This window comes from Myodes glareolus, chromosome 2 (assembly GCF_982192425.1).
Source record: "Myodes glareolus chromosome 2, mMyoGla1.1, whole genome shotgun sequence".
Lineage (NCBI taxonomy): Eukaryota > Metazoa > Chordata > Mammalia > Rodentia > Cricetidae > Myodes > Myodes glareolus.
The window spans coordinates 131560614-131581700 of record NC_142027.1 but is presented as its reverse complement, the minus strand read 5'-3'; the positions used below and the strand labels follow the sequence as shown (position 1 = coordinate 131581700).

Sequence of the window (21087 nt, the reverse complement as noted above, 5' to 3'; positions counted from 1 at the left end):
GCCGAGTGCTAGAATTACAAGTGTGTGCCACTACATCCAGCTCCTCAAATCTCCTTTATACAAGTGATCATTGCTGCGGTCTGTGAGAAATTTTGAATCTTTCCAGGCTCCAATTCTAAAAAGCAGAACGTGGCTGGAGGCATGGGCCTGCCGTCCCAGCTATGTGGGAAGTAGGGTCATGAAGTCAAGAATTGCCTAGGCCGCAGAGTGAGTTCAAAGCCAGTCTTGGGAATTTAGCAAGTCCATGCCTCAACAAAAGTCTGGAAGGGAGAGTGCTTACCTGGCACACATGCTTGACAACAGGTACCTGTGCACTTTACCCACAGATGTGCTGAAAGTTAAGCTGAGACATAAGAAAAAACATTTGGAAAGTTTATTCCAACAATGATGCATAAATTATGACGCTCAGGACTTCACAAGATGGCTAAAGGCACTTGCCAACGAGCCTCACGACCTGAGTTCAATCCCCAAGACCCACATAGTAGGGGAAAAGGAGAAAACTGACTCTTAAAAGTTGCCCTTTGGCCAAGTGGTGGTGGCACATGCCTTTAATCCTAGCACTCGGGGAGGCAGAAGCAGGAGGATCTCTGTGAGTTCAAGGCCAGTCTGGTCTACAGAGCGAGTTCCCGGACAGCCACAGCTACAGAGACCCCCCCCCCCCGCAAAAAAAGTTACCCTTTGACCTGTTCTCTCCCTCTCCCTCTCCCTCTCCCTCTCCCTCTCCCTCCCTCCCTCCCTCCCTCTCTCTCTCTCTCCCCTCTCTCTCTCTCTCTCTCTCTCTCACACACACACACACACACACACACACAGTAATGAAAATTAGTAAATCAAGAAGCTTCAAGCCAGTGAGGTTCAGGAGTCCTGCTGAGGGTGCTCGAAAGACTCAAAAGGAAAACAGAAATCTGATTGGTTTGGAAGATACTTAGTTTTTTATTATAACTGCATTGCCTACTTCTGATTGGTTGAGTGCAAGTTCCGTCTGTCTTTAGGTAGTTCCAAGAAGTGACTCAAGCTTTGCTTATGCCTGTTTGCAGATCAAGCAGAGCCTGTCTGTCTGTAACCTCCTGTCTGTCCACTCACGACCCTTCGGTCTGTCTCCTTTTAAATCTGCTTTAACAAGCAGGGATGTGATTTTAGCGCCTGCTTTGTGCTCCGCCAAGGAGCAGATCTTTCTGGTGTGGGACTTCTGCTTCCCCAAATGTTCTCTCATGTTGAGTACCGTTGCTTTGGTCCTTGAGGGTCCATTATTCCTAGAGTCACAAAACTGCTTACTGGGGATGCGCGCCTCGCAGGTGTCAGGTGCAGGAGGATGTGGTTTCACGGTCTCCACACAGAAAGCATGAACTGGCGTCCACTTGGCAGCGTGCGCACCTAGAAAGCCAGTCTTCTGCTCAGTGGGCCTCGATAGGCCTGAAAGACCACGGCCTCTGTCTCCCGCCAAGTAAACAGGCTGGGGCGGAGCTGGGTGGCAGGGCACTTTCCGGGACAAAGAACAGTCACGATTCCTTTCCGTGTAGCTACATCACAGCCTAGATGTGAGTCCTGTTGCTGCAGCTTATCTGTCTACTCTGGTGGGCTCAGCTGTGGGCCTGAGCGCTGGCTTCCTCAGGCTGCTGAAAGATCCTGTCCCGACTCACCATGGAGTCTCAGGTCTGTCCGTTTGTCTGTCTACCTTGTTTTGTGTGTTTGCTTTACTTTAAACATTATTTTGTTTTATATATTTATTTTGTGTGTGTATATGTGCATACACATGTAGTAGGAGGCCGCTTGTTTCTTTCCTGGCCACCCAGACTCCCAAAAGAACCACACAAAAACTATTAATTAAGTCACTGCTTGGTCCATTAGCTCTAGCTTCTTATTGGCTAACTCTTACATCTTAATTTAACCCATTTCTATTAATCTGTGTATCGCCATGAGGCTGTGGCTTACCAGGTAAGGTTCTAGCGGGGCTACATGGCTTCTCTCTGACTCTGCCTACTTTCTCCCAGCATTCAGTTTAGTTTTCCCTGCCTAGCTCTACTCTACCCTATCAAGCCAAACCAGTTCCTTTATTTGCCAGTGGTATTCACAGCATGCAGAGGGGAATCCCACATCATTCACATTCATGCCATGGTGTGTGTGAGTGTGTGTGTGTGTGTGAGAGAGAGAGAGACAGACAGACAGACAGACAGACAGAAATCACCTTTCAGGAGTCTGTTCTACGAGGTAGATTCCGGTTCTTGAACTCAGGTTATCGGAGTTTGGTGGCAGGGCACTTTATAAATGGTCCTATTTTGTTTTTTGAGATAAACTATGGGACCCTGGTTGACCTGCTACGCATATTATCCAGGCTGGCCTCAGCCTCTCAAGTGCTGGGATGACAGGCATGAACTACCATTCCTGCCTCTTACCTTATTTTATTGGCCTGGGTCTTCTCATTTTGCAGCTCAGGCTGACCACAAACCCTTGTTCTTATTGTCAGCTTTTGAGTGCTGGAGTTACAGCTATACCACCTTGCCCTGCTGACTTCCATTTTAAAACAAGCTATGTGCAAGGCATTGTATGCTTTTCTCTATATGGGTCCTGAGCCTGGCCTTGTCAAACCGCAGGACAGACCCTGGAGCTTAGTCCTCTCCTCCTCTTCCTGGTCTGTCAACCTGTCTACCCGTCACTCCTGATGTCACTGTCACTTCTCCTGCCTGACTCTACAACCCTCCTTGGAGTGACACATTTACTTCAGGCATGAGGTCATGGTAATTGTTTACTGGCTGGCCTCACCGTCCTGTGAAGAACCACAAGAGGGGCAGCAGGAGGTCATGGCTGGTGTCCAACCTGACATGTAGGGTTGGCCTAAGGAACAAATTAGGGAGGAGAAATCCACTGGGACACTGGGGACGTCGCTGCCCAGGGAGCTCTTGAGAGCTGCTCAAAGAACCTGCTGGATTATCTGCGGAGCAGTTAAGACAGAGTTTTACTCTTTAGCCCAGGCTGGCCTCAGACTCGTGGCACTCTTTCTCCTCGGCCTCCCCAGTGCCTGGATTATAATGAGAACCACTGCACCTGGCTATGATGTACACACCTGGTTTTGTAGAGCTGTGTGAGAAGAAAAGCATCCTATTGCCCAGGAGAAAGAAGATCCTGAGGCCAAGCAGAGCTATAGAGGTGGGGGTACACACGCACACATACACACACTCACATGCACACACACAAACACACTCATACACACATGCACATGCACACATACACACACATGCATACACACATATACACATACACACACTCACATACACACACATGCATACATACATACACATGCTCACATACACGCACGCTCACACACACATGTATGCTCACACACACGCACACACATGCACACATACGCAGGCACACACACACAACATGAAAGCCCCAGAGAGATGGGTACTTTGTGGTTCCCACCCCTCTGCCTCCCATTTCCCGCCTTGAGTGGAATTGAGACCTGTCCTCCTTTTCGGCCTCCCATGGCAGGGTTCTTTCTGACCAGCACTCTCTCTTGCCCATGGAGAAACACTGTGACCTTCTCTGAAGTCTCACCCAGAGGTCCCCTCACCTGTAAGGTCCCATACCTTCCTTGTATTGCCAAGAGTGCTCTCAGGCCAAGCATGTCACTGTCACACTGTCCACCCAACTTAAATCAGATTTGTCACCAAGACTGTCACAAACAAGGGGTGTCACGTGACCAGCCAGAGTAACCACATTCTCACTTCCTTCTTCCACACCCTGCCGTTGGGGGTTGTCCGATTGGCACTGCAAGTGTCTGGCAGTGTGGACTGGGGCCTTGTCATTGAGGCAGAGTTGCTTCTGGGCCCCGAGGCAGCTGCCCCATGCTTTGCTGAGCAGGTAAGTACTGATTTGCAAAACTGGGGAGTGGCTGGGGGCCCAAGGGATAAGAAGCTTGCCTTTCCATTGCTAGCACACAGGGGCCCTTCCGAGTGGCACTGAGGCTCTGGACCACGGTCTCCATGGAGACTGGGTTTCTCCAGCCTTAGCTGTGGGTCTCCCCTGATACTATCTAACTGCTGTCTGGGTACCAGGCTATGGCTGCTGCCTTGTAGTCTCTGAATGGAGATTCAGAGAAGTCTGGGCCCTCTCCCTAGAAACGATCCTACCCCTCTTTTCATGAGTGGGAAACTTAAGGCCAGTACTGACACTGAGGAGTCCAGAAAGGACAGAGTGCCATTTGTCTTGAGGTTGTTAAAGCATGAAAATATTCTTTGGAATTCTCTCTCTTCTCCCTTTAGATATGGTTTCCATTTGTTCATTAAGCTGACCTGGAACTCTGTGTAGCCCAGGCTATCCTCTGGCCTTGGCCTAGTGCTGGGCCAGAGTGCGGGGGTTGCGGGCATGCACCACCATACCAGCCTTCTTTGATTATTTTAAATTTTTATTTGTATATTATTATTATTTTGTGTGTGTGTATGTGCCTATGAACTTGTGTGCACAAACCGGCCCAGGAGTGTCATCGGCGTGTGTGGAGGTCAGATGATAACTTGAGGGAGTCAGTTCTCTCCTTGCACTGTGGGTTCTGGGAACTGGACTCAGGTTTTTTTTGCCCTCGGAGTCATCTAACCCACCCAGATCTTTTTTGCTTTTTTTAAAAAATTAGATTGAGAAAACAGAACTTGTTCATGGGAAGTTGTTTTTAAATTAGTCTAAGTTTTAAAAAACTGTTATGTGTATGGGTGTTTGGATTGCATGTATGTCTGCACATCATATGTGTGCAGTGCCTCCACAGGCCAGAAGACAATGTTGGATCCCCTGGAAGCTGAGTTAAAGATGGCCATGAGCCTCTGTGTGGGTGCTGGAGATCAAACCGGGTCCTCTGGAAAAGCAGCCAGTGCTCTAGTCCTGCTGAGCCATCTCCCCAGGCTCAGGGTTTTGAGGCAATCTCATCTAGTCAAGGCTGGCCTCAAATCTCCTACATAACCATGGAGTATCTTAGATTCTGTGCCTCCATGTTTCAACTGCTGTGATTACAGGCATGTACCTCTACCACACCCGGTTCCTTGATGCTGGAATCAAAACCAGAGCTTCAGGCATGCTAGGCAAGTGGAGGCCCACTGGGGACTGGCAGGGACTGAAGGCCCAAGCAGAGCCCAGCCTCACACCTACAGATCTGTGCTGTGCTTTGCTGAATGATGATGGGGTTTGAGCCCAGGCCCTTTGGCAAGCTTGGCCAGTGCTTTACCCCTGAGCATCCTCCACCCTTCACCCTCTAGATAGAAATTGGTTTCTGTTGTCTGACGATGCGGTTTTTTTGCTGGTCTCATTTTACCTTCTTTTCCTGGAACTAGCTTCCATCTACAAGGGTCTGACCTCTCGGTGGCCAAGGAGGTAGCTCTTCTGGGTGCCTCTGGTGGTACCACACCCTGTGAGGATGTTCCTTCCTCACCAGTTTGGCCAGCAGCCAGAGAGCTGAAACTGAGGAACAAAAGGGACTGGGCCACCCTGCCAAGCTCTCCAGAAAACCTGGATTGGATCCCTGTTGGGTCACCAGAGGGGCTTTGGTGCTTTGGGGTCACCTGAGTGTTCTGGGGGATGGGAAAACCAGGCTCTGAGGGAGAGATGGCAGCTTCATGTGATATCATGGTCGAGAAGGCACCAAGTTAGGATGTCCTAGGCCTATGGGCCTATGGCACAGGACCCTGGACCTGTGGTGACCAGATCTGTCAGTCCCTTTTGCTGCAGGAAGTAACGCACTGGACAGACAGACTGGCCAGCTAAGACATGTGCTGCTTATGCCACTTGAGAAAGCCAGCTGAAGCTCTCCTTGAATTTGCGCTAAATCTCACGGCTAATCTGTAGCTGGCCAGTGCCCTGGGGTTCCAACAAGCCATGCTTAGTTCCTGAGGTTCAGGAGCCCCCACGTTATCTAACACTATGCTTGGGGCCTTGCGAGGGCCCACAGGATATTAATTAGACACACGGGTGTTTAGTAGTGAAGAGTCACTGGAGCCAGGAGTGAAGGCGCATGCCCTTAATTTCAGCATTTTCTGGAAACAGAGGCAGGCAGACCTCTATGAGTTTGAAGCCAGCCTGGGCCACATAGTCTCAAAATGAATGAATGAATGAATGAATGAATGATAGGGGCTGAGTGTCAAGGCATACAGCTATAATCTCAGTACTCAGAAGGCAGAGTCAGGAGACGCAGTAATTCAAGGTCATTTTTGGCTTGAGTCAGTTGTAGGCCAGCCTGGGCCCCACGAGACTGCTTCAGAACAAACAAAAAGTTTCTAGGGTGGGTTTGGGACTCAGCAGAGGGACTGCCTAGCTTCCAGGCCCTGCTCTTGGTCAGGGTGACTCTAGATGCCTGGGGGCCCTCAGAACAATGGTTCCCATCCTTTAATGGGGCACAGGCGAGTCCTAGAGCAGGGCCCAGCACGCATGCAGGTCACACGCAGTGTGCGTGACTCACAACCCTGAGGACGATGAGATGGAGGCCGCATCTAGGCCCTGCTAGAGGGACCGACTGCTGGGCTTCTCGGTTCTCTAAGGGCAAAGGTCAGTTCCAGCCTGCTCCCGGGCTGGGGATTTCCCAGGACCCAGCAGTGGTCAACAGGATGCCCCTTGCCCTAAATGCAAAATTCAAAATTATGACAATAAGTGGTTTTAGTCCCACAACATAGGAGGCAGAGGAGGCTGGATCTCTGTGAGTTTAAGACCAGCCTGGTCTACATAGTGGGTTTCCAGACTAGCCAGGGCCACATAGTGAGACCTGTTTGAAAATAATAATGATGATGTTAATTAAGCTGGGTTTTTTGAGCATTTACTGGGTACTAACATCCCACGGGGACCTTTCCTCACCCATCCTCAGCAGCCCCATGAGCAGTGGAATCTCTTGCTTCTTCACACAACTGTCCCCGACATTGACCTGATTTGTGATGCTTTGCCCTCATGGTGGTGTTTTGAAAGGTCACCATTCTAGGCCACACCTTTAATCCTGGCACTAGGGAGGCGGAGGCAGGCCGATCTCTGTGAGTTTGAGGGCAGCCTGATGTACAAGAGCTAGTTCCAGGACAGGCTCCAAAGCTACCAAGAAACCCTGCCTTGAAAAATAAAAGAAGAAAACAAAACAAAATCAAAAAAAGAAGTTCTTTATTCTGGAGGACAGGACCCACACTTTAAGTTTTGAATCTTATCTACCCTGGGCTATTGATTCTTAAACACTGCAGGCTGGATTTAGCAACAATGTTGCCAAATGCAGGCTAAGGTCAGCCTTTCCAACACATTTTACGTGGGCCTGGCTACTCGGCAATGTTTTTCAGGTCGAGTGTGCTCGCATGTTCATGCTACCATAGACTTATAGGCACTAAATCCCATGGTAAGCTGAGGCGCACCTATGTTGCAGATTGGATATCCAGGGCTCAGAGAGGTAAATTGAGTTGCTCAAGGTCACACAGCTTTGCCTGGGACAGACCTATGATGGACTGTTATCTGACTCTCCTATAAACCCCTCATGGGACCTGGGGTACCTGTGCCTCAGTCTCCCCTGATTGTTGGTGTAGGCTTTGCCTTTCTTGGAGTCTCAAACTCTAAGATGATGTTCAGGGACTCAAAAGGTCCAAGCTTCTCAGAGGACCGAGGCCCCACAAAACCCGTTCTTCATAAACTCCAGGGCCTAGGGAGGTAGCTACTGGTTTGGGGGTGAAGGACAGGAAATAGGCAGGGAAGTGTTGAGACAAATTCGATGTGGCTTCACCTTCTTGAAGTTCAGCCTAGCCCACTCTTGATTTCCTGTGGTCTGAGGAGAAGAGGGTTAGCTCTCCCTCATCTGTGTCATGGGGGTCCTGGGAGCTGGGCGTCCCTGGAAGAAGATGGGGGAGTTCATCCAGAGAAGAGCCCACTGCAGCAGCAGCGTGATGGGGTTGATGAATGTCGCTTTCCCTGGAGAGCACACCTGGACCTCAGGAGACATCACCAGTGATGCGGGGGTGCTGGACTCCAGCCCACCTGTTTCAGACATGGCTTCCATCAGAGCTATGGGATTCTATCCTTGCAGAGGGCAGGTGTCCCAGGTCATGGTGTTCCAGGACCAGGCCTGTAAAGGTGCACAGATGGCAGGGACTGGCCTGGAGTGGCCAGTGGCTCTGGTTAGTAGAAACTGAGGGATTTCTGTGATGTCAAACTGGTCACTCTGGACAGGCCCAGGAGCCTCGTCTTTTTCTGTGCTAAGCAAATGTTCTACCACTGAGGCACACCCTCCACCACCACTGAGGCACACCCTCCACCACCACTGAGGCACACCCTCCACCAGGAGGCACGGCCCCAGCTCTTGTTTATTTACCTTTACCTCGGAGCTTGTGTTCTTCCGCCTCTACCAACCGAATGCTGGGCTTACAGCTGTACATCAGCATGCCTGGCCATATTTTAAAAAGAAATTGTATTAATTTAAGTATTTACTTAGTTATATGAGACAGTCTTGCTGTGTTGCCCAGGCTGGTGTTAGACTCCTGGGCTCCAGAGATCCTTCTAATAGCTGGGATGCCCAGAGCCTCCACCTGCTCACCCCTGCCCAGCACCTTCCCACAGCAGGGAAGGGCTCTCCGTTCCCTGACTGCCCACAGCAGCGGCCTTCTCATCTCCATGGCCCTCTTGAGCCTGAGCTTCTGTGCCCCCACAGAAGGTTTCCCCTATTTCTTCCTTCCAGAAGCCAGCATCTGGGACCTTCCACTGGACGTCTTTGAAACAATACCACTCGTTTTACATACAGTGGCAACTGAGTGTCAGAGAGGGTGTCAGAGGCATATAGCTGCTGTAGGGGGAATGTGGGCCAGCCCTGCCTTCACCCCAGGTCGCCTCTGTGTGCCCGGGATTGTGGGTAGAAAGTAGCCTGGCTCCTTTCTGATTGGCCCTTACCTGCAGATAGGACCCTGACTTTCAGTCCCGCTGGTCCCCCACAAGCTGTCTTGCCCCCAGGAACTGAAGGGCTAAGCTCCCACCCACACCGTTTCAGGAAGTGGTTGGGTCTCTGCCTTCCAGGAACCAAGGGGAGGTAGTGGGTGTTGGGCGGTGTTGGTGTCTGTGTCATGGTGATGACACATACCTCGGCACCGGGGCTTCTTCCTGCATTGCTCTCCCCCCAGGAAAGTGGCACCGAGGTGAGGCGGGCCGTGTCTTTTTGCTGTAAGAAGGAACGCTGCTCAGAGAGGCAAGCGTCTGTCTCAAAGTCACAGCTTTTAAGAGGCAGTGTTTGAACCTCCTTCCATCCGATGCCATTGTCTGCTGTCCCTTTCTAAAGGACTTTCACAGTACCTTTGAGGCGGGTCTTAAGGGAGATGCTGGGAGAGACCAACCAAGGGATGACATAGCTCAGTGGTTAAGAGCACTTGCTACTTTTCCAGGGGACCTAAATTCAGTTCCCAGCACCCATGTCTGGCATCTCACAACCACTTGTAGCTTCAGCTCCACAGGATCTGATGCCTCTAGTCCCTGCAGGCACCTACACTCAGGTGCACATATCCCCGCACAGATACATCATATGAATAATTTAAAAATGCCAAGGTTTTTCTTAAACCTTTCTAAAAGGTTTTGTTTTTAATTTTTTTTTTTTTGTCTTCTTTTGGTTTTGTAGGACAAGGTTTCTCTGTGTAACAGCCCTGGCTATCCTGAAACTCACAGAGATCCACCTGCCTTTGCCCCCCAAGTGCTGGGATTAAAGGTGTATGCAGCCATTACCCAGCAGGGGTTTTTATTTATTTATTTATTTTTGAGATTGTGATTACATCATTTCCTCTGTCGCTTTTCTCGATCCAAATCCTCCCATATACCTCCCCTTGCTCTAGTTCAAATTCATGGCCTGTTTTTTCATTAATTGTTGTTTCTGGATAAGGTTGCTTTGTGTGTCTTTTCAGAAATGACTGTTGGGTGGCGGATAACCACTCAGGGTGCTCTTTTCTGGGGAATACTATTTCCCTCCATTCTTGTTCCTTAGTTGACTGTGGTTCTTGCCTGGGGGCTGAGGTTCTCCCCCTCCACATTGGCATGTCTATTGATGGTGTCCTTTTTCAGTTCAAATATATCACTTTTTTAATAAAAGAGACAAAGACCTGAGGACTGGCAGGAAATTGTGTGGGGCAGGGAGGAGACAGATAAATGGGGCGGGGGCGCCAAGGAGAAGCATCAGGGACCAGCAAGCTGCTGTCCTCAGGCCAGGGTGGGCTCCTCCATTCAGCCGCTGGATTGTGAGGGCCACGCCCACTGGTCTGTTTATAACTTTTTCTTTTGGAGTTGTTATTATCAAAAATAGAAACAGTGTGCAGTGAGAGGTCAAGGCACCTGCTGGCAAGACTGGCAGCCATTTGCATCCCTGGACCCATGAGGAGAGAACCGACTCCCTGGGTTGTCTTCTGACCCCCACCTGCACACATGGTTTATGTGTGCACACAAATACACATGCACACGTGTGCGCACACGCCTGCAGAGGCAGGCAGATCTATGAGTTCAAGGCCAGGCTGGTCTACAGAGTGAGAATTCCAGGACAGTCAGGGATACACAGAGAAACACCATCTTGGAAAAAGAAAAAAAAAACCAGAACAAAACAAAAACAAAACAACAAAGAAAGAGAATCCCAAACAAAACTACAAAAAAGAAGATGAAAATCCGTTCACTTCCTCTAACTCGGTGGATTGTTTTGCCCACAGATCAATTGTTTTCATTCTCTTTGTTTATTTACTTTTGTTTTTGGAGGCAGGGTCTTGCTATGTGACCCTGGCTGGCTTGGGATTTGCTATGTAGGTCATGCCAGTCTTGAACTCACAGTGATCCACCTGCGTCTGCCGGCAGAGTGCCGGGACACAGGTGTGCCACCGTGCCCTCCTCACTGTTATTTCCTCTTTTCAGGTTTCGGAACTCACACATGTGCAGCGGTTCCCTAACGCTGACTTGACTTTCACAGCCCCTCACCTTCCTCTTTTTTTTTTTTTTCTTCTTCAGGGGAAGGGTGTAAAACAGGATCTGCCTCCTGGGTGTTGTGGTTCCAGGCATGTGCCACCGTGCCCAGACCCTGCGGGCTTCTTCCTAATTTTGTTTTTGTTTGTTTTGAGACAGAATCTCATTAAGTCACTCAGGCTGGCCTTGATCTCACTATGTAGATAGACCTACTTCAAATTTGCAGTCCCCCTGCCTCAGTCTCTCAATACTGGGATTATAGTCTTGAGCCTAGTAGAAATAAAACATTTTAGGACTGGAGAGACAGCTCGGTGGCGAGAGGACCAGGGTTTGATTCCCAGCTCCCACGTGTCAGCCTATAGCTGTATCTCTAGTTCCAGAGGATCCAGTGGCCTCCTCAGGCACTGCATACATGTGGTGGGTGCACAGACATGCAAGAAGGCAAAACACTCATACAAACTAAATAAAAATACATAGATTATATATATAATAGGCTATAGATATAAATTAATTAATGTGATTAATCTATATATTAACCACTGAGCATTGTATAGCTCATAGCTATAATCACAGCGCTCAGGAGGTTGAGGCCGGAGGAGACTCTTGTCTCAAAAATAAAATAGAATAAATAAATAAAATTAAAAAAGCAAATGGGGTGGGGTAGAAAGAAAACAAAATTTAACCAAAAATGCCAGAGAGGTTAGTGAACCGTCTCTAAGGTTGGATGGCATTGTTTGTGTGGATGAGCACATGCTTCTCAATGCAGCCAAGAGGCCCGCCTCAAGAGATGCCCGATGCCACAGTGCCCGCCCCAGACCAGACCAGCATTGCCTGTGAGGTCTTCAGCAGGCACAGGGTGATGCCGTCCCCACCTCTCTGCCCTGTCTCCCCAGGTACCATGCTTCCACGCTTCCTGCTGTTGCTGAGCCTCTTGGGCCCTAGTGACAGCCTCCAGTCATGGGACATCCAGGAGCAGGGAACCAAGGCAGCCTCGGGCCCTGTGCCTCTCCGGGCACGGAGACAAGCAGCTGGCGATGAGGACTGGGGGGAGTATGATTACTCCATGGAAGGCACAGATCCCCCAGAAATGCTGATCAATGTCACCAGTGTGGTGGCTGCAAACCCTGAGTCTCTGACCGTGATGGCCATGCTGGAGCAGAGAGTTTCTGTGGGGGCTGGAACCCCTGAGTCAACCACTGCCGAGGTTACCGCCACCGGCCCTGCTGGTCCAGATGCAGGAGGACTGGCTGTTGAAAGAAGCACAGAATCAGCCACACAGTGGAGGCCAACCACAGTGGAGATGACCATCCAACTAGCAGCCACGGAGGCAGAGCCCTCACAGCCAGCACCCACAGAGGCAGAGCCCTCACGGCCAGCACCCACGATGGAGACAGAGCCCTCATGGCCAGCACCCACGATGGAGGCAGAGACCTCACGGCCAGCACCCACGGAGGCAAAGCCCTCACGGCCAGCACCCACGGAGGCAGAGCCCTCACGGCCAGTACCCACGGAGGCAGAGCCCTCACGGCCAGTACCCACGGAGGCAGAGACCTCACGGCCAGCACCCACGGAGGCAAAGCCCTCACAGCCAGCACCCACGGAGGCAGAGCCCTCACGGCCAGCACCCACGATGGAGGCAGAGACCTCACAGCTTCCCAGGAGTCAGGATGTAAAAAGTCTGTTCACAGAGGCCACAGCCACAGGAGCACCTTCTACAGAACCCACTGCCACAGAAACCATGTCCACTGACTCTACCATCTTCCTTGGGTCATCTGTGACTCATAAGGACAATGATGTGGCAACTGGCCACTTGAAGAATGGGCTGTTTGTGACTCCTAGGAGCTCTCTGGCCACAACGACCCCAGGGTTCTCGGACCTCATCCCCGTGAAGCAATGCCTGCTGGTCATCCTCATCTTAGCCTCTCTGGCCACCATCTTCCTGGTGTGCACGGTGGTGTTGGCAGTCCGCCTTTCCCGTAAGAACCACATGTACCCGGTGCGGAACTACTCCCCGACCGAGATGATCTGCATCTCATCCTTACTGCCTGAGGGGGGTGAAGGGGCTCCCGTCACAGCCAATGGGGACTTGCCCAAGGTCCAGGACCTGAAGACAGAGCCCAGTGAGGACCGAGATGGGGATGACCTAACCCTGCGCAGCTTCCTCCCTTAGCCTCCCTGGTACCTGAGCCAGGCCCTTGCTGTAGCTCCACCCACTGTTCGCCAAGGCCACAGAGCTGGGCTTCCTGGGTGAACTTTATCCATAGGGATCTTTAGGGAAGGGGCCTGGACCCACCCCAATCAGAGCCCAGAGCCTCCAAAGCCCTGCATCTTCTGCTTCATTCATGGAGTCTAGTGGCCTCCAAGCCAAGGACCATGGAAGCAGTTGCTGCTCCTGGACGCCTCTCTCCGACCTGTCTGCTGTTTTTTTCTGTCGCCCCAGCCACAATGCCTCCCAGTGCTGTGCAGCTTGCTGCGGGTCACTGGCTGCACGTCCCCAAGAAAGAACGAATTCCCTTACCCCACTCCCAAACCTTCCTCTCAGTTGCCATGGTTGCCTGATAAGAAAGGGTCTCTGGGGAAGGCTGCTCTCTGGCCATGTCTGTTTCTCTACCCACAGTGAGGGGCAGCTCTCGGCTTTCCCAGGCACCTGTCTGAGGATCCCAGGACCAGGCTTGGAAAGATAGTCCTTCATTTGGGTCTTGTGAACCCCTGAGCTTCAGTCTGGTGACAGTGACCTCACACTGTGGCACAGCACCGGCACTCAATAAATGTGTTTAACAAATGGTGGCTGCATCCTTTGTGTGCCCAGGCTACCAATCTCCATCTTCCTCTCAGACAATAGAGATTTTTCATGCCTCCTTGGGTGACTGCAGGGGAAAGCTCAGTGTAATTGCACACACTGATGCTCCCGGCACTAGAGAGCTGGAGGGGCCGGAGGTCAAGGGCATCCTTGACGAGGCAGCAAGCTTAAGAGCAGTCTGGGATCCATGAGACCCTGTCTCTGGCTGGCTGGCTCAGCGGGTAAGGGCGCTTGCAGCCACGCCTTGTGTCTTAAGCTTGACTGGGGCCTCCATGGTGGAAGGAAAAAATTGCTCTCCAGAAATTGTCCTCGGACCTCCACACACAATAAACAAACAAAATTGAGCAAATAAACCAACCAGAGAGCTTCATTGAATACACCCTTACCGAGTTTGACCAAGGGAGGTGGATCCCTCTTGTCCACACGATCCTGCCCAGAAACCTCTCCCTCCACAGGGTACCCATCCCCACTAAGGTCTTCTAGCAGATCCTCATGCACTGGCACAGCCCCTGCCATCCAAGACACTTTCCAGGCTGTCCCTTACCTCCCACGTATCTCTACCGGTTGTTGCCGAGAGTTTGGGATTGACCAATTTCTTTTCAAGGCTAAGATGGTGAGTATTTCGGCTGTGGGTACCACACCATCTCTACTGCAGCTCCCTACGTCGGTTCTCTAAACCACAGTGTGTGGTGATGATGATGTCACTGTGCTCTGTTATAGGGAGTTGGCTTGGTATGGAAAGCACGTGTCTTACCAACGTGAGGACCTAAATTTGATCCCCAGAACCCCCCACCCCCCCCCCCACACACAAACCAGGCTTGGTGATTCACACTCTGAACCCCAGCCTTGCGGCAGCAGGAACAGATTGTTCTCTGACCAGCTAGTCTGTCCCCCTTGGAAACTCCAGGCCAATAAGAGATGATCTCAAAAGGAAGATAGATAGCTCCAGAGGAACAACGGTGGAGACTGTCCTCTGGCCTCCCCGTGCACGTGCATACGTGTACACACACACACGCACATACACCTACACACATATACACCCACATACATATGCATCCACACACACATGCGCACTCACACATACACACACCTACAGACACACCTACACATTCACACATAAACACACACATCTACACATATACCCACACACATATACACCTACACACACACCTACATACTCACACCTGCACACACTTACACACATACATACACACACATACATACATACACACCTACACATATATACACACATACATACATACACACCTACACGTACATACACACACATATACACACATATACACCCACATACACCTACACACTCACACATAAAACACACACATCTACACATATACCTACATACATATACACCTACACACTCACACATACACCCCCCCACACATACACCTACACACTCACACATATACATACCTACACACACACTACACACACATACCCCTATACACACTCATATACCTACATACACATATATACCTACACACACATGCATACATACACATACATCTATAGACAAAAATACACTTACATACATACCTATACACACACATACACACCTACACACACATACGCCTACACACTTATACAGCTATATACACATACCTACACTTAAACACCTACACACAATACACATGCCCACACACACACACACACACATGCACACACACACCGAGGCAGCAAGCCAACTGGGTTCTGTAAGTTTGAGCCCTAAATGCAGGGCAGGGTGACACAGGGTCACAAATTTGCTGACTTTCTGATTTTGGCAATAGAGCCTTTGTTCTGAACTGCCCCCATCTTTAGCAAGTCAGGAGGGCTGCCTATACATGGGTCACATGTACGGTGGACATGCTCCACCTCACCCCAACCCCACATGGACCCCTGAGCTCTCACTCCTGACCACCCCCACGGCCTTTCTTCCCATCGTTTCCATAGACAGGAGACTGTTGGGAGCACAGCACCAGGGAGGAGAACGTCGTTGGTGTCACTGGAGGGAAAACGCTTTTTTCTCTCTCCCAGAAAACTCTGTCTGGGACGAAGAGACCCCCCCCCCACCTGCTCAGGACGTGGCCTGCAGTGCAAGAGGAGGCTGCATCTTGGGAGAGAGGAGTAGGAAAGCCATGAAGAGCGCCATAGGGAAAGCAGGGAGGAACATGGCAGGGGATGGGCCCCTCAGGGACAGGGTAGGGACTGTGGAGAGACGGCCCAGTGTCTGGAGGTGGCCCTGTCTGCTGCTTCCCTCTGGACTGTTAGAGGAGGTCAGCTGGTGGGCTGGGTCGATTGGGGTTCATCTCCCCTGGGTCAAAAAGTGTAGAAAGAAAGATTCTCAGATCCAACGACGACAGGACTTGAGCTACAGTTCCCTGGGGCCTTTCTGAGGATGCTGTGTGAGGACGCAGCTGTGGTTTTCTTACTGGGAATGGGGTTCACCCTCGATGGGAGGAGCAGCCACCAGGGGGCGCTGGCCACCTGCTTCTGGAGGGTGTTGATGTGATGAGGGGCTGGGCAGCCTCGGGTTTGGAGTGCGGATGCTCTGGTATAGTTGCTCAAGAGTCGATTCTCAAAACTTGATACCTGGCCCTTGGGCAAATTCCAGGTGTATTGCACACACTGCCCCACCCTGTCTCTGTATGCCCCTGACCATACAGAACCTGATTCAGCCAAAGCATCCACTCAGCGAACCCACACACGTCTGCAGGATCTCCCTGAACCTCTCAGACAGCCTTGCCATTTCATAGAGGAGGAAATGGAGGCTCAGAGATGTGAACTTCCAGCTCCCATCACACAGAGGATGTGGGACTGGAACCCAGGCCCTGCAGCCATGCTCTTAGCATGATGTCACTCTATTATCCAGATCACAGTGGGGTTCTGGGGGAATCCTGTGCCCCAAAGTCTCACTCTGCTGACCTTCCTGTCATCTGGAAGTCTCCCTTGTCACCCCCTTACTCCTTGGAACAGAGGAGAGGCATGATTACTCGGAAAGGTGACAGAGCAGAACTAGCCCCCCTCTGTAGATACCAGGATGATGCAGAGGGAGGCACAGCACCAAGAGGGCTGGCGCGTGTGGAACACGTCCTGCCCGCCTAACCTTTGTCTCTATTGCCTCATTTAGCTCCTAAGGGGACTGCATAATAGGGGTGCGAAATCACCATGCTGCTGCAGGAAGGGGGGAGGGGGACGGGACTGGAGCTTAGAAACTGAGAGCAAACAGGCTGCATTTTGCTAAAGAGCCAGGAGAAGCAGGGAGGGGTCAGGCAGGGAGGGGATGCTGGTCAGCAGAGGTGGTGGGCAGGTAGTTGGTAGGCTGAGTTTCTGCCCAGTCCCCGCCTCCTCCCTGTGTCAGGGGCTGCCCTCTCCCACCCGTCACATGGGTGTTTCTCTTGTCAGCAGACCTGGCCAAGAGCTGCAAGGGCTCGGGCTTGCCCTGTCTGCCACGCGCACAAGCCCCAGGGTGCCAGAGTGTGCGAGTGTGGGCACGGGTGTGTGTATAAGGGAAGAGAACAAGGCAAAGGGGGCATCTAGAACAGGAAGAGTTGCGTTGCTGCAGGGGTAGGAGCGATTGGGGATGAGGGGTGGAGCCACACCCAGGGATGCTGGAGTTAGCGGCAACGGAAGGAAAGCGAGCTAGGACCTCAGGGTTCCGACGTGGGCAGCCATCCTGAAGAGGGGCTGTGGGTGGAGGGCTGGGATGAGGAAGGGAGGGGTCCCTAGTGGGGTTTTAGCCTTGTGGGGTGTGAAGGCCCTTCAGGTGCTTCCCAAGGCAAACACTGTTTGACATCATCAGCCATCAGGGGAGCTTAGGGAAACCCCATGAGGGTCACAGCACACCAAGGCTGAAAGTGAAAAGGACAGCAGCCTGCAGCTGGTTGGGGAGAGGCTGGGGTGCAACGCCCAACTGCTGATGAGGATGGGGAGATGGGGTCCCAGATGCTGCATCTGCTTTGGAGACCAGTTGAACAGATTCCCAGACATTTCAACGCAGTCGCTGTGCACGAGAACGCAGACACATGCTGGTGTGAAGCCATTCACAGGTTGGTAGCTCCCTTGGTTCTGACAGCCAGGTTCAGCCAATGAAGGGTACGTCCATGAGGTGGAATAGCACTCAGCATAAACAAGAGCAGATACCAGCATGCCTGCTGACATGACAAAATCACTCACTGAATGGCAGAAGCCAGGCACAAAGGCTGTGTGTAGAGTGTGGATTTGAAGGACATAAAGTCCAGGAAGGGGCCGTAGAGATGGCTTGGTGGTTAAGGGCACCAACTGCTCTTCCAGAGGGCCTGTGTTCCATTCCTGATACTTGGGAGCTCACAACCACCTGCAATTCCAGCTCCATGGGATCCAACACCCTCTTCTGGCCTCCCTGAGCATTGCACACATGCACATATGCCTATGTAGAAACATATCCATCTGCGGGTGTAATCTAAAAAATCTAAAACCATTTTTAAAGTTCAGAAGGCCCAGGAAAGGACTCTCTGTAAATAAAAAGTATTTATCAACCCTGCTCAAGGATCTGAGTTTAGATCTCTGAAATCCACATGCTCTATGGTGAGGTGGGCTGAGGAGACAAAAATTCATGGGATAATCTTTTTGTACACTGTTAGGATGTGTCATTGCCTTCTGATTGGTTTAATAAAGAACTGGACGGCCAATAGCTACACAGGAAGAGGTTAGGTGGGGCTTCCTGGAGAAGGAGGAACTCAGGGGGATGAATCCATGCCTGTGAGAGATGCCAGGAAGACAGGGAGGGATCCAGGCATACAGAATGAACAGAAGGTAAAAAGCCATGTGGAAAAATATAGATTAGTATAAACGGGTTAATTTAAGTTATAAGAGTTAGTTGGGAACAGGCCTAAGCTAAAGGCCAAGCTTCCATAATTGATAATAAGTCCCAACAAGTACTACAACAGAAGAATCTCCCACACTCATGGGCTCAGCTCTCTGATTGGAGCTGTTTCTGAGCCCTGGATGGATCTGGCCACTGTGCCAACCTCCTGTGCTTGTCCCCATTCTTCTTCTGGGGAATGCCATCTCCCCCCCCCCATCCTCACTCTGGTGCTGAACGTGAAGATGAGCCTGGTTGCTCAGCAGTACCCTCCACCTGCAGGGTGGGTGCCTCTGTGTCTGCTCAAAAACCACTGTTTTCCTGTTTACCCTCAGGTGGATCTCCCAAGATTCACAGGTTCTCCTTTTCCAAGTTTAGGAAGGAGACAGACATCATCCTGAGACCTGGCTGGGTGTTATCTGCAGCCTGGGTGGTCCCAAGGCTCAGGAGACGTTGGGCCCTCCCCTGAGACAAACAACCTCTGCAGATTCCCCACCCAGGTTGGATCCTTCCGGGAAGATTGTTCTATTTCACGTGTCTGTCACTGTGGGGGAGTCAAGTGGCAGGAACACGGAACTGCTGGTCACATCATGTCCAGTCAAGAACCGAGAGAGGAGAGAGCACTCATGTGATCTTGCTCAGCTCACTTCTCCAGCCTTGTGCAGTTCAAAATCCCCTGCCCAAGGAATGATGATGCCCACAGAGGAGGCTTCTCCCTGTTCGAGTCAATCCCCTGTCAAAGTGCCCACCAGCCAACCAACCACACTTAAACACTGCCTCACTGAGACTTCCTTCCAGGCTGGAAATCAGAGACCTGGACTTAATCTCTCTCTGTCTCTCTCTCTCTCTCTCTCTCTCTCTCTCTCTCTCTCCCTCCCTCCCTCCCTCCCTCCCTCTCAAAGCATAATTTTTGTGTTGTTTTGTTTTTTGTTTTTGGCCAGATGTGGCAGGACAGACCTTCAGTCCCAACATCAGGAAGCAGAGACACGTGGAACTCTGAGTTCAAGGCCAGCCTGATCTACATAGCAAATTCCAAGACAACCAGAGCTACATAATGGAAACCCTGTCTCAAAAAATAAAAATACACAAAATAAACAAATAAAAATAAATAAATAAAATAAAGGTATAAAAGTTTTTAAAAACACATAATATTTTGTAAATGTGGATGTGAGTTTATGTGTGTCCAGGTGTCTGCAGAGGTCAGAGCATGTTAGATCCCCTGGGCTGGAGTGGTAGGGAATTGTGAACTGCTTGATGTAGGGGCCCAGATCAAACTCCGTCCAGCTCCTAAAGATCTGAGATCAACCATGACCACAGACTAGCTCCCTGAGTAATGACTGGGAACCCCCTAAATTTCTAAATCGCTAAGTCAGGTTCTGGCCTGACTTCTCTTCAGCAGCAAGATTACTCTCCCAGAGAACTTTGAATTGGCAGCAAAGGTGGAAAAAAGTCAAGACTGTGGTGCCCATCTGGCCAGAGGGGAAGTGGCCTGGGTGGGGGAGAGGTGGGGTGGGGGAAGCAGAGAGGCCACCTAAGTCCACCTCTCTGGGGTAAACTGAAGAAGCCCTGGAGCCGGCCACCAGGCTCTCAGCCCCGCACTTGCTCATCTGGGAGTTGGGAGTTTGTGTTAGGGGTAGCTCCTTGGGGCCAGAAGCAGGTCTGAGGGCCTGATGCTTGCACGGCAGTGACTGAGAGAGTTCCCACTTGGCAGCAGGAGACTACAGCTGTGTAGAGGGAAGGCCAGGAGGGGCGGTAAGGTGTGAGCCTCTGCCAGGAGGGGCGGTAAGGTGTGAGCCTCTGCCAGGAGGGGCGGTAAGGTGTGAGCCTCTGCCAGGAGGGGCGGTAAGGTGTGAGCCTCTGCCAGGAGGGATGGGTAAGGTGTGAGCCTCTGCCAGGAGGGATGGGTAAGGTGTGAACCTCTGCCTGGAGGGATGGGTAAGGTGTGAACCTCTGCCTGGAGGGATGGGTAAGGTGTGAACCTCTGCCTGGAGGGGCAGTAAGGTGTGAACCTCTGCCAGGAGGGGCAGTAAGGTGTGAGCCTCTCTACCTGGAGCGAAGCAGGAACTGCTGAGGTTTCAGGGTGTTGAAAAGGACCCTGAAATCCATGTGTTAATAGAATTAAAAAGTGGGGCTTTTGGCTTTTGAGAGGTAATTGGAGTTCAATGAGGTCATGAGAGTGCGGTGCCATGACAACCTCAGTGGCGTGGCGTTATAAGGGGAAGATAAACTCTTCTACAGAGCGCTGGCTGTCCTGAAACTCACTACATAGACCAGGTTGACCTCAAAATCAGAGTCTTCCTGCCTCTGCCTGCCCCGTGCTGGGATTAAAGGCGTGCAACAATGTGCCTGGCTTTTCCTTTGAACTTTCTTTTCTTTTTTTAAAATTTATTTTATATGCATTAGTGAGAAGGTGTCAGATCCCCTGGAGTTATAGACAGCTGCCATGTGGGTGCTGGGAACTGAGCCCTGGTCCTCTGGAAGAGCAGCCAGTGCTCGTAACCACAGTCATCTCTCCAGCCCCCCCTCTTTTGAGCTTTTAAGA

General features: G+C 51.1%; 1 protein-coding gene and 2 long non-coding RNA genes across 4 annotated transcripts; 2 read left to right on the top strand and 1 right to left on the bottom strand.

The window, feature by feature from the left end:
* Window positions 1–1509: 1509 nt before the first annotated feature.
* On the top strand, window positions 1510–13687 carry Selplg (selectin P ligand). Of its 2 annotated transcripts, none has more exons than XM_087903714.1 (2): window positions 1510–1650; window positions 11799–13687. In XM_087903714.1, exon 2 carries the CDS (start codon window positions 11804–11806, stop codon window positions 13073–13075), a length of 1272 nt encoding a protein of 423 aa, XP_087759840.1. In that variant the 5' UTR covers window positions 1510–1650; window positions 11799–11803; the 3' UTR covers window positions 13076–13687. The 2 variants fall into 2 exon arrangements, with proteins under 2 accessions (XP_087759840.1, XP_048306085.3); XM_048450128.3 differs by lacking the exon at window positions 1510–1650 and adding an exon at window positions 3716–3858.
* Window positions 7097–9297, bottom strand: LOC125410535 (uncharacterized). Its single transcript, XR_014998689.2, has 3 exons — window positions 8875–9297; window positions 8303–8374; window positions 7097–8087 (listed from the first exon to the last, which is right to left on the bottom strand). It is a non-coding gene; the product is annotated as an uncharacterized LOC125410535 (long non-coding RNA).
* A 3890-nt stretch (window positions 13688–17577) lies between the features above and the next one.
* LOC146895420 (uncharacterized) lies at window positions 17578–19694 on the top strand. The gene is made up of 2 exons (XR_014997284.1): window positions 17578–17751; window positions 19487–19694. It is a non-coding gene; the product is annotated as an uncharacterized LOC146895420 (long non-coding RNA).
* The last annotated feature ends 1393 nt before the right edge of the window (window positions 19695–21087 follow it).

Bases quoted from the DNA above. Each gene is read 5' to 3' on its own strand.
- Selplg (XM_087903714.1), top strand. From the start codon at position 11,804: ATGCTTCCACGCTTCCTGCTGTTGCTGAGCCTCTTGGGCCCTAGTGAC.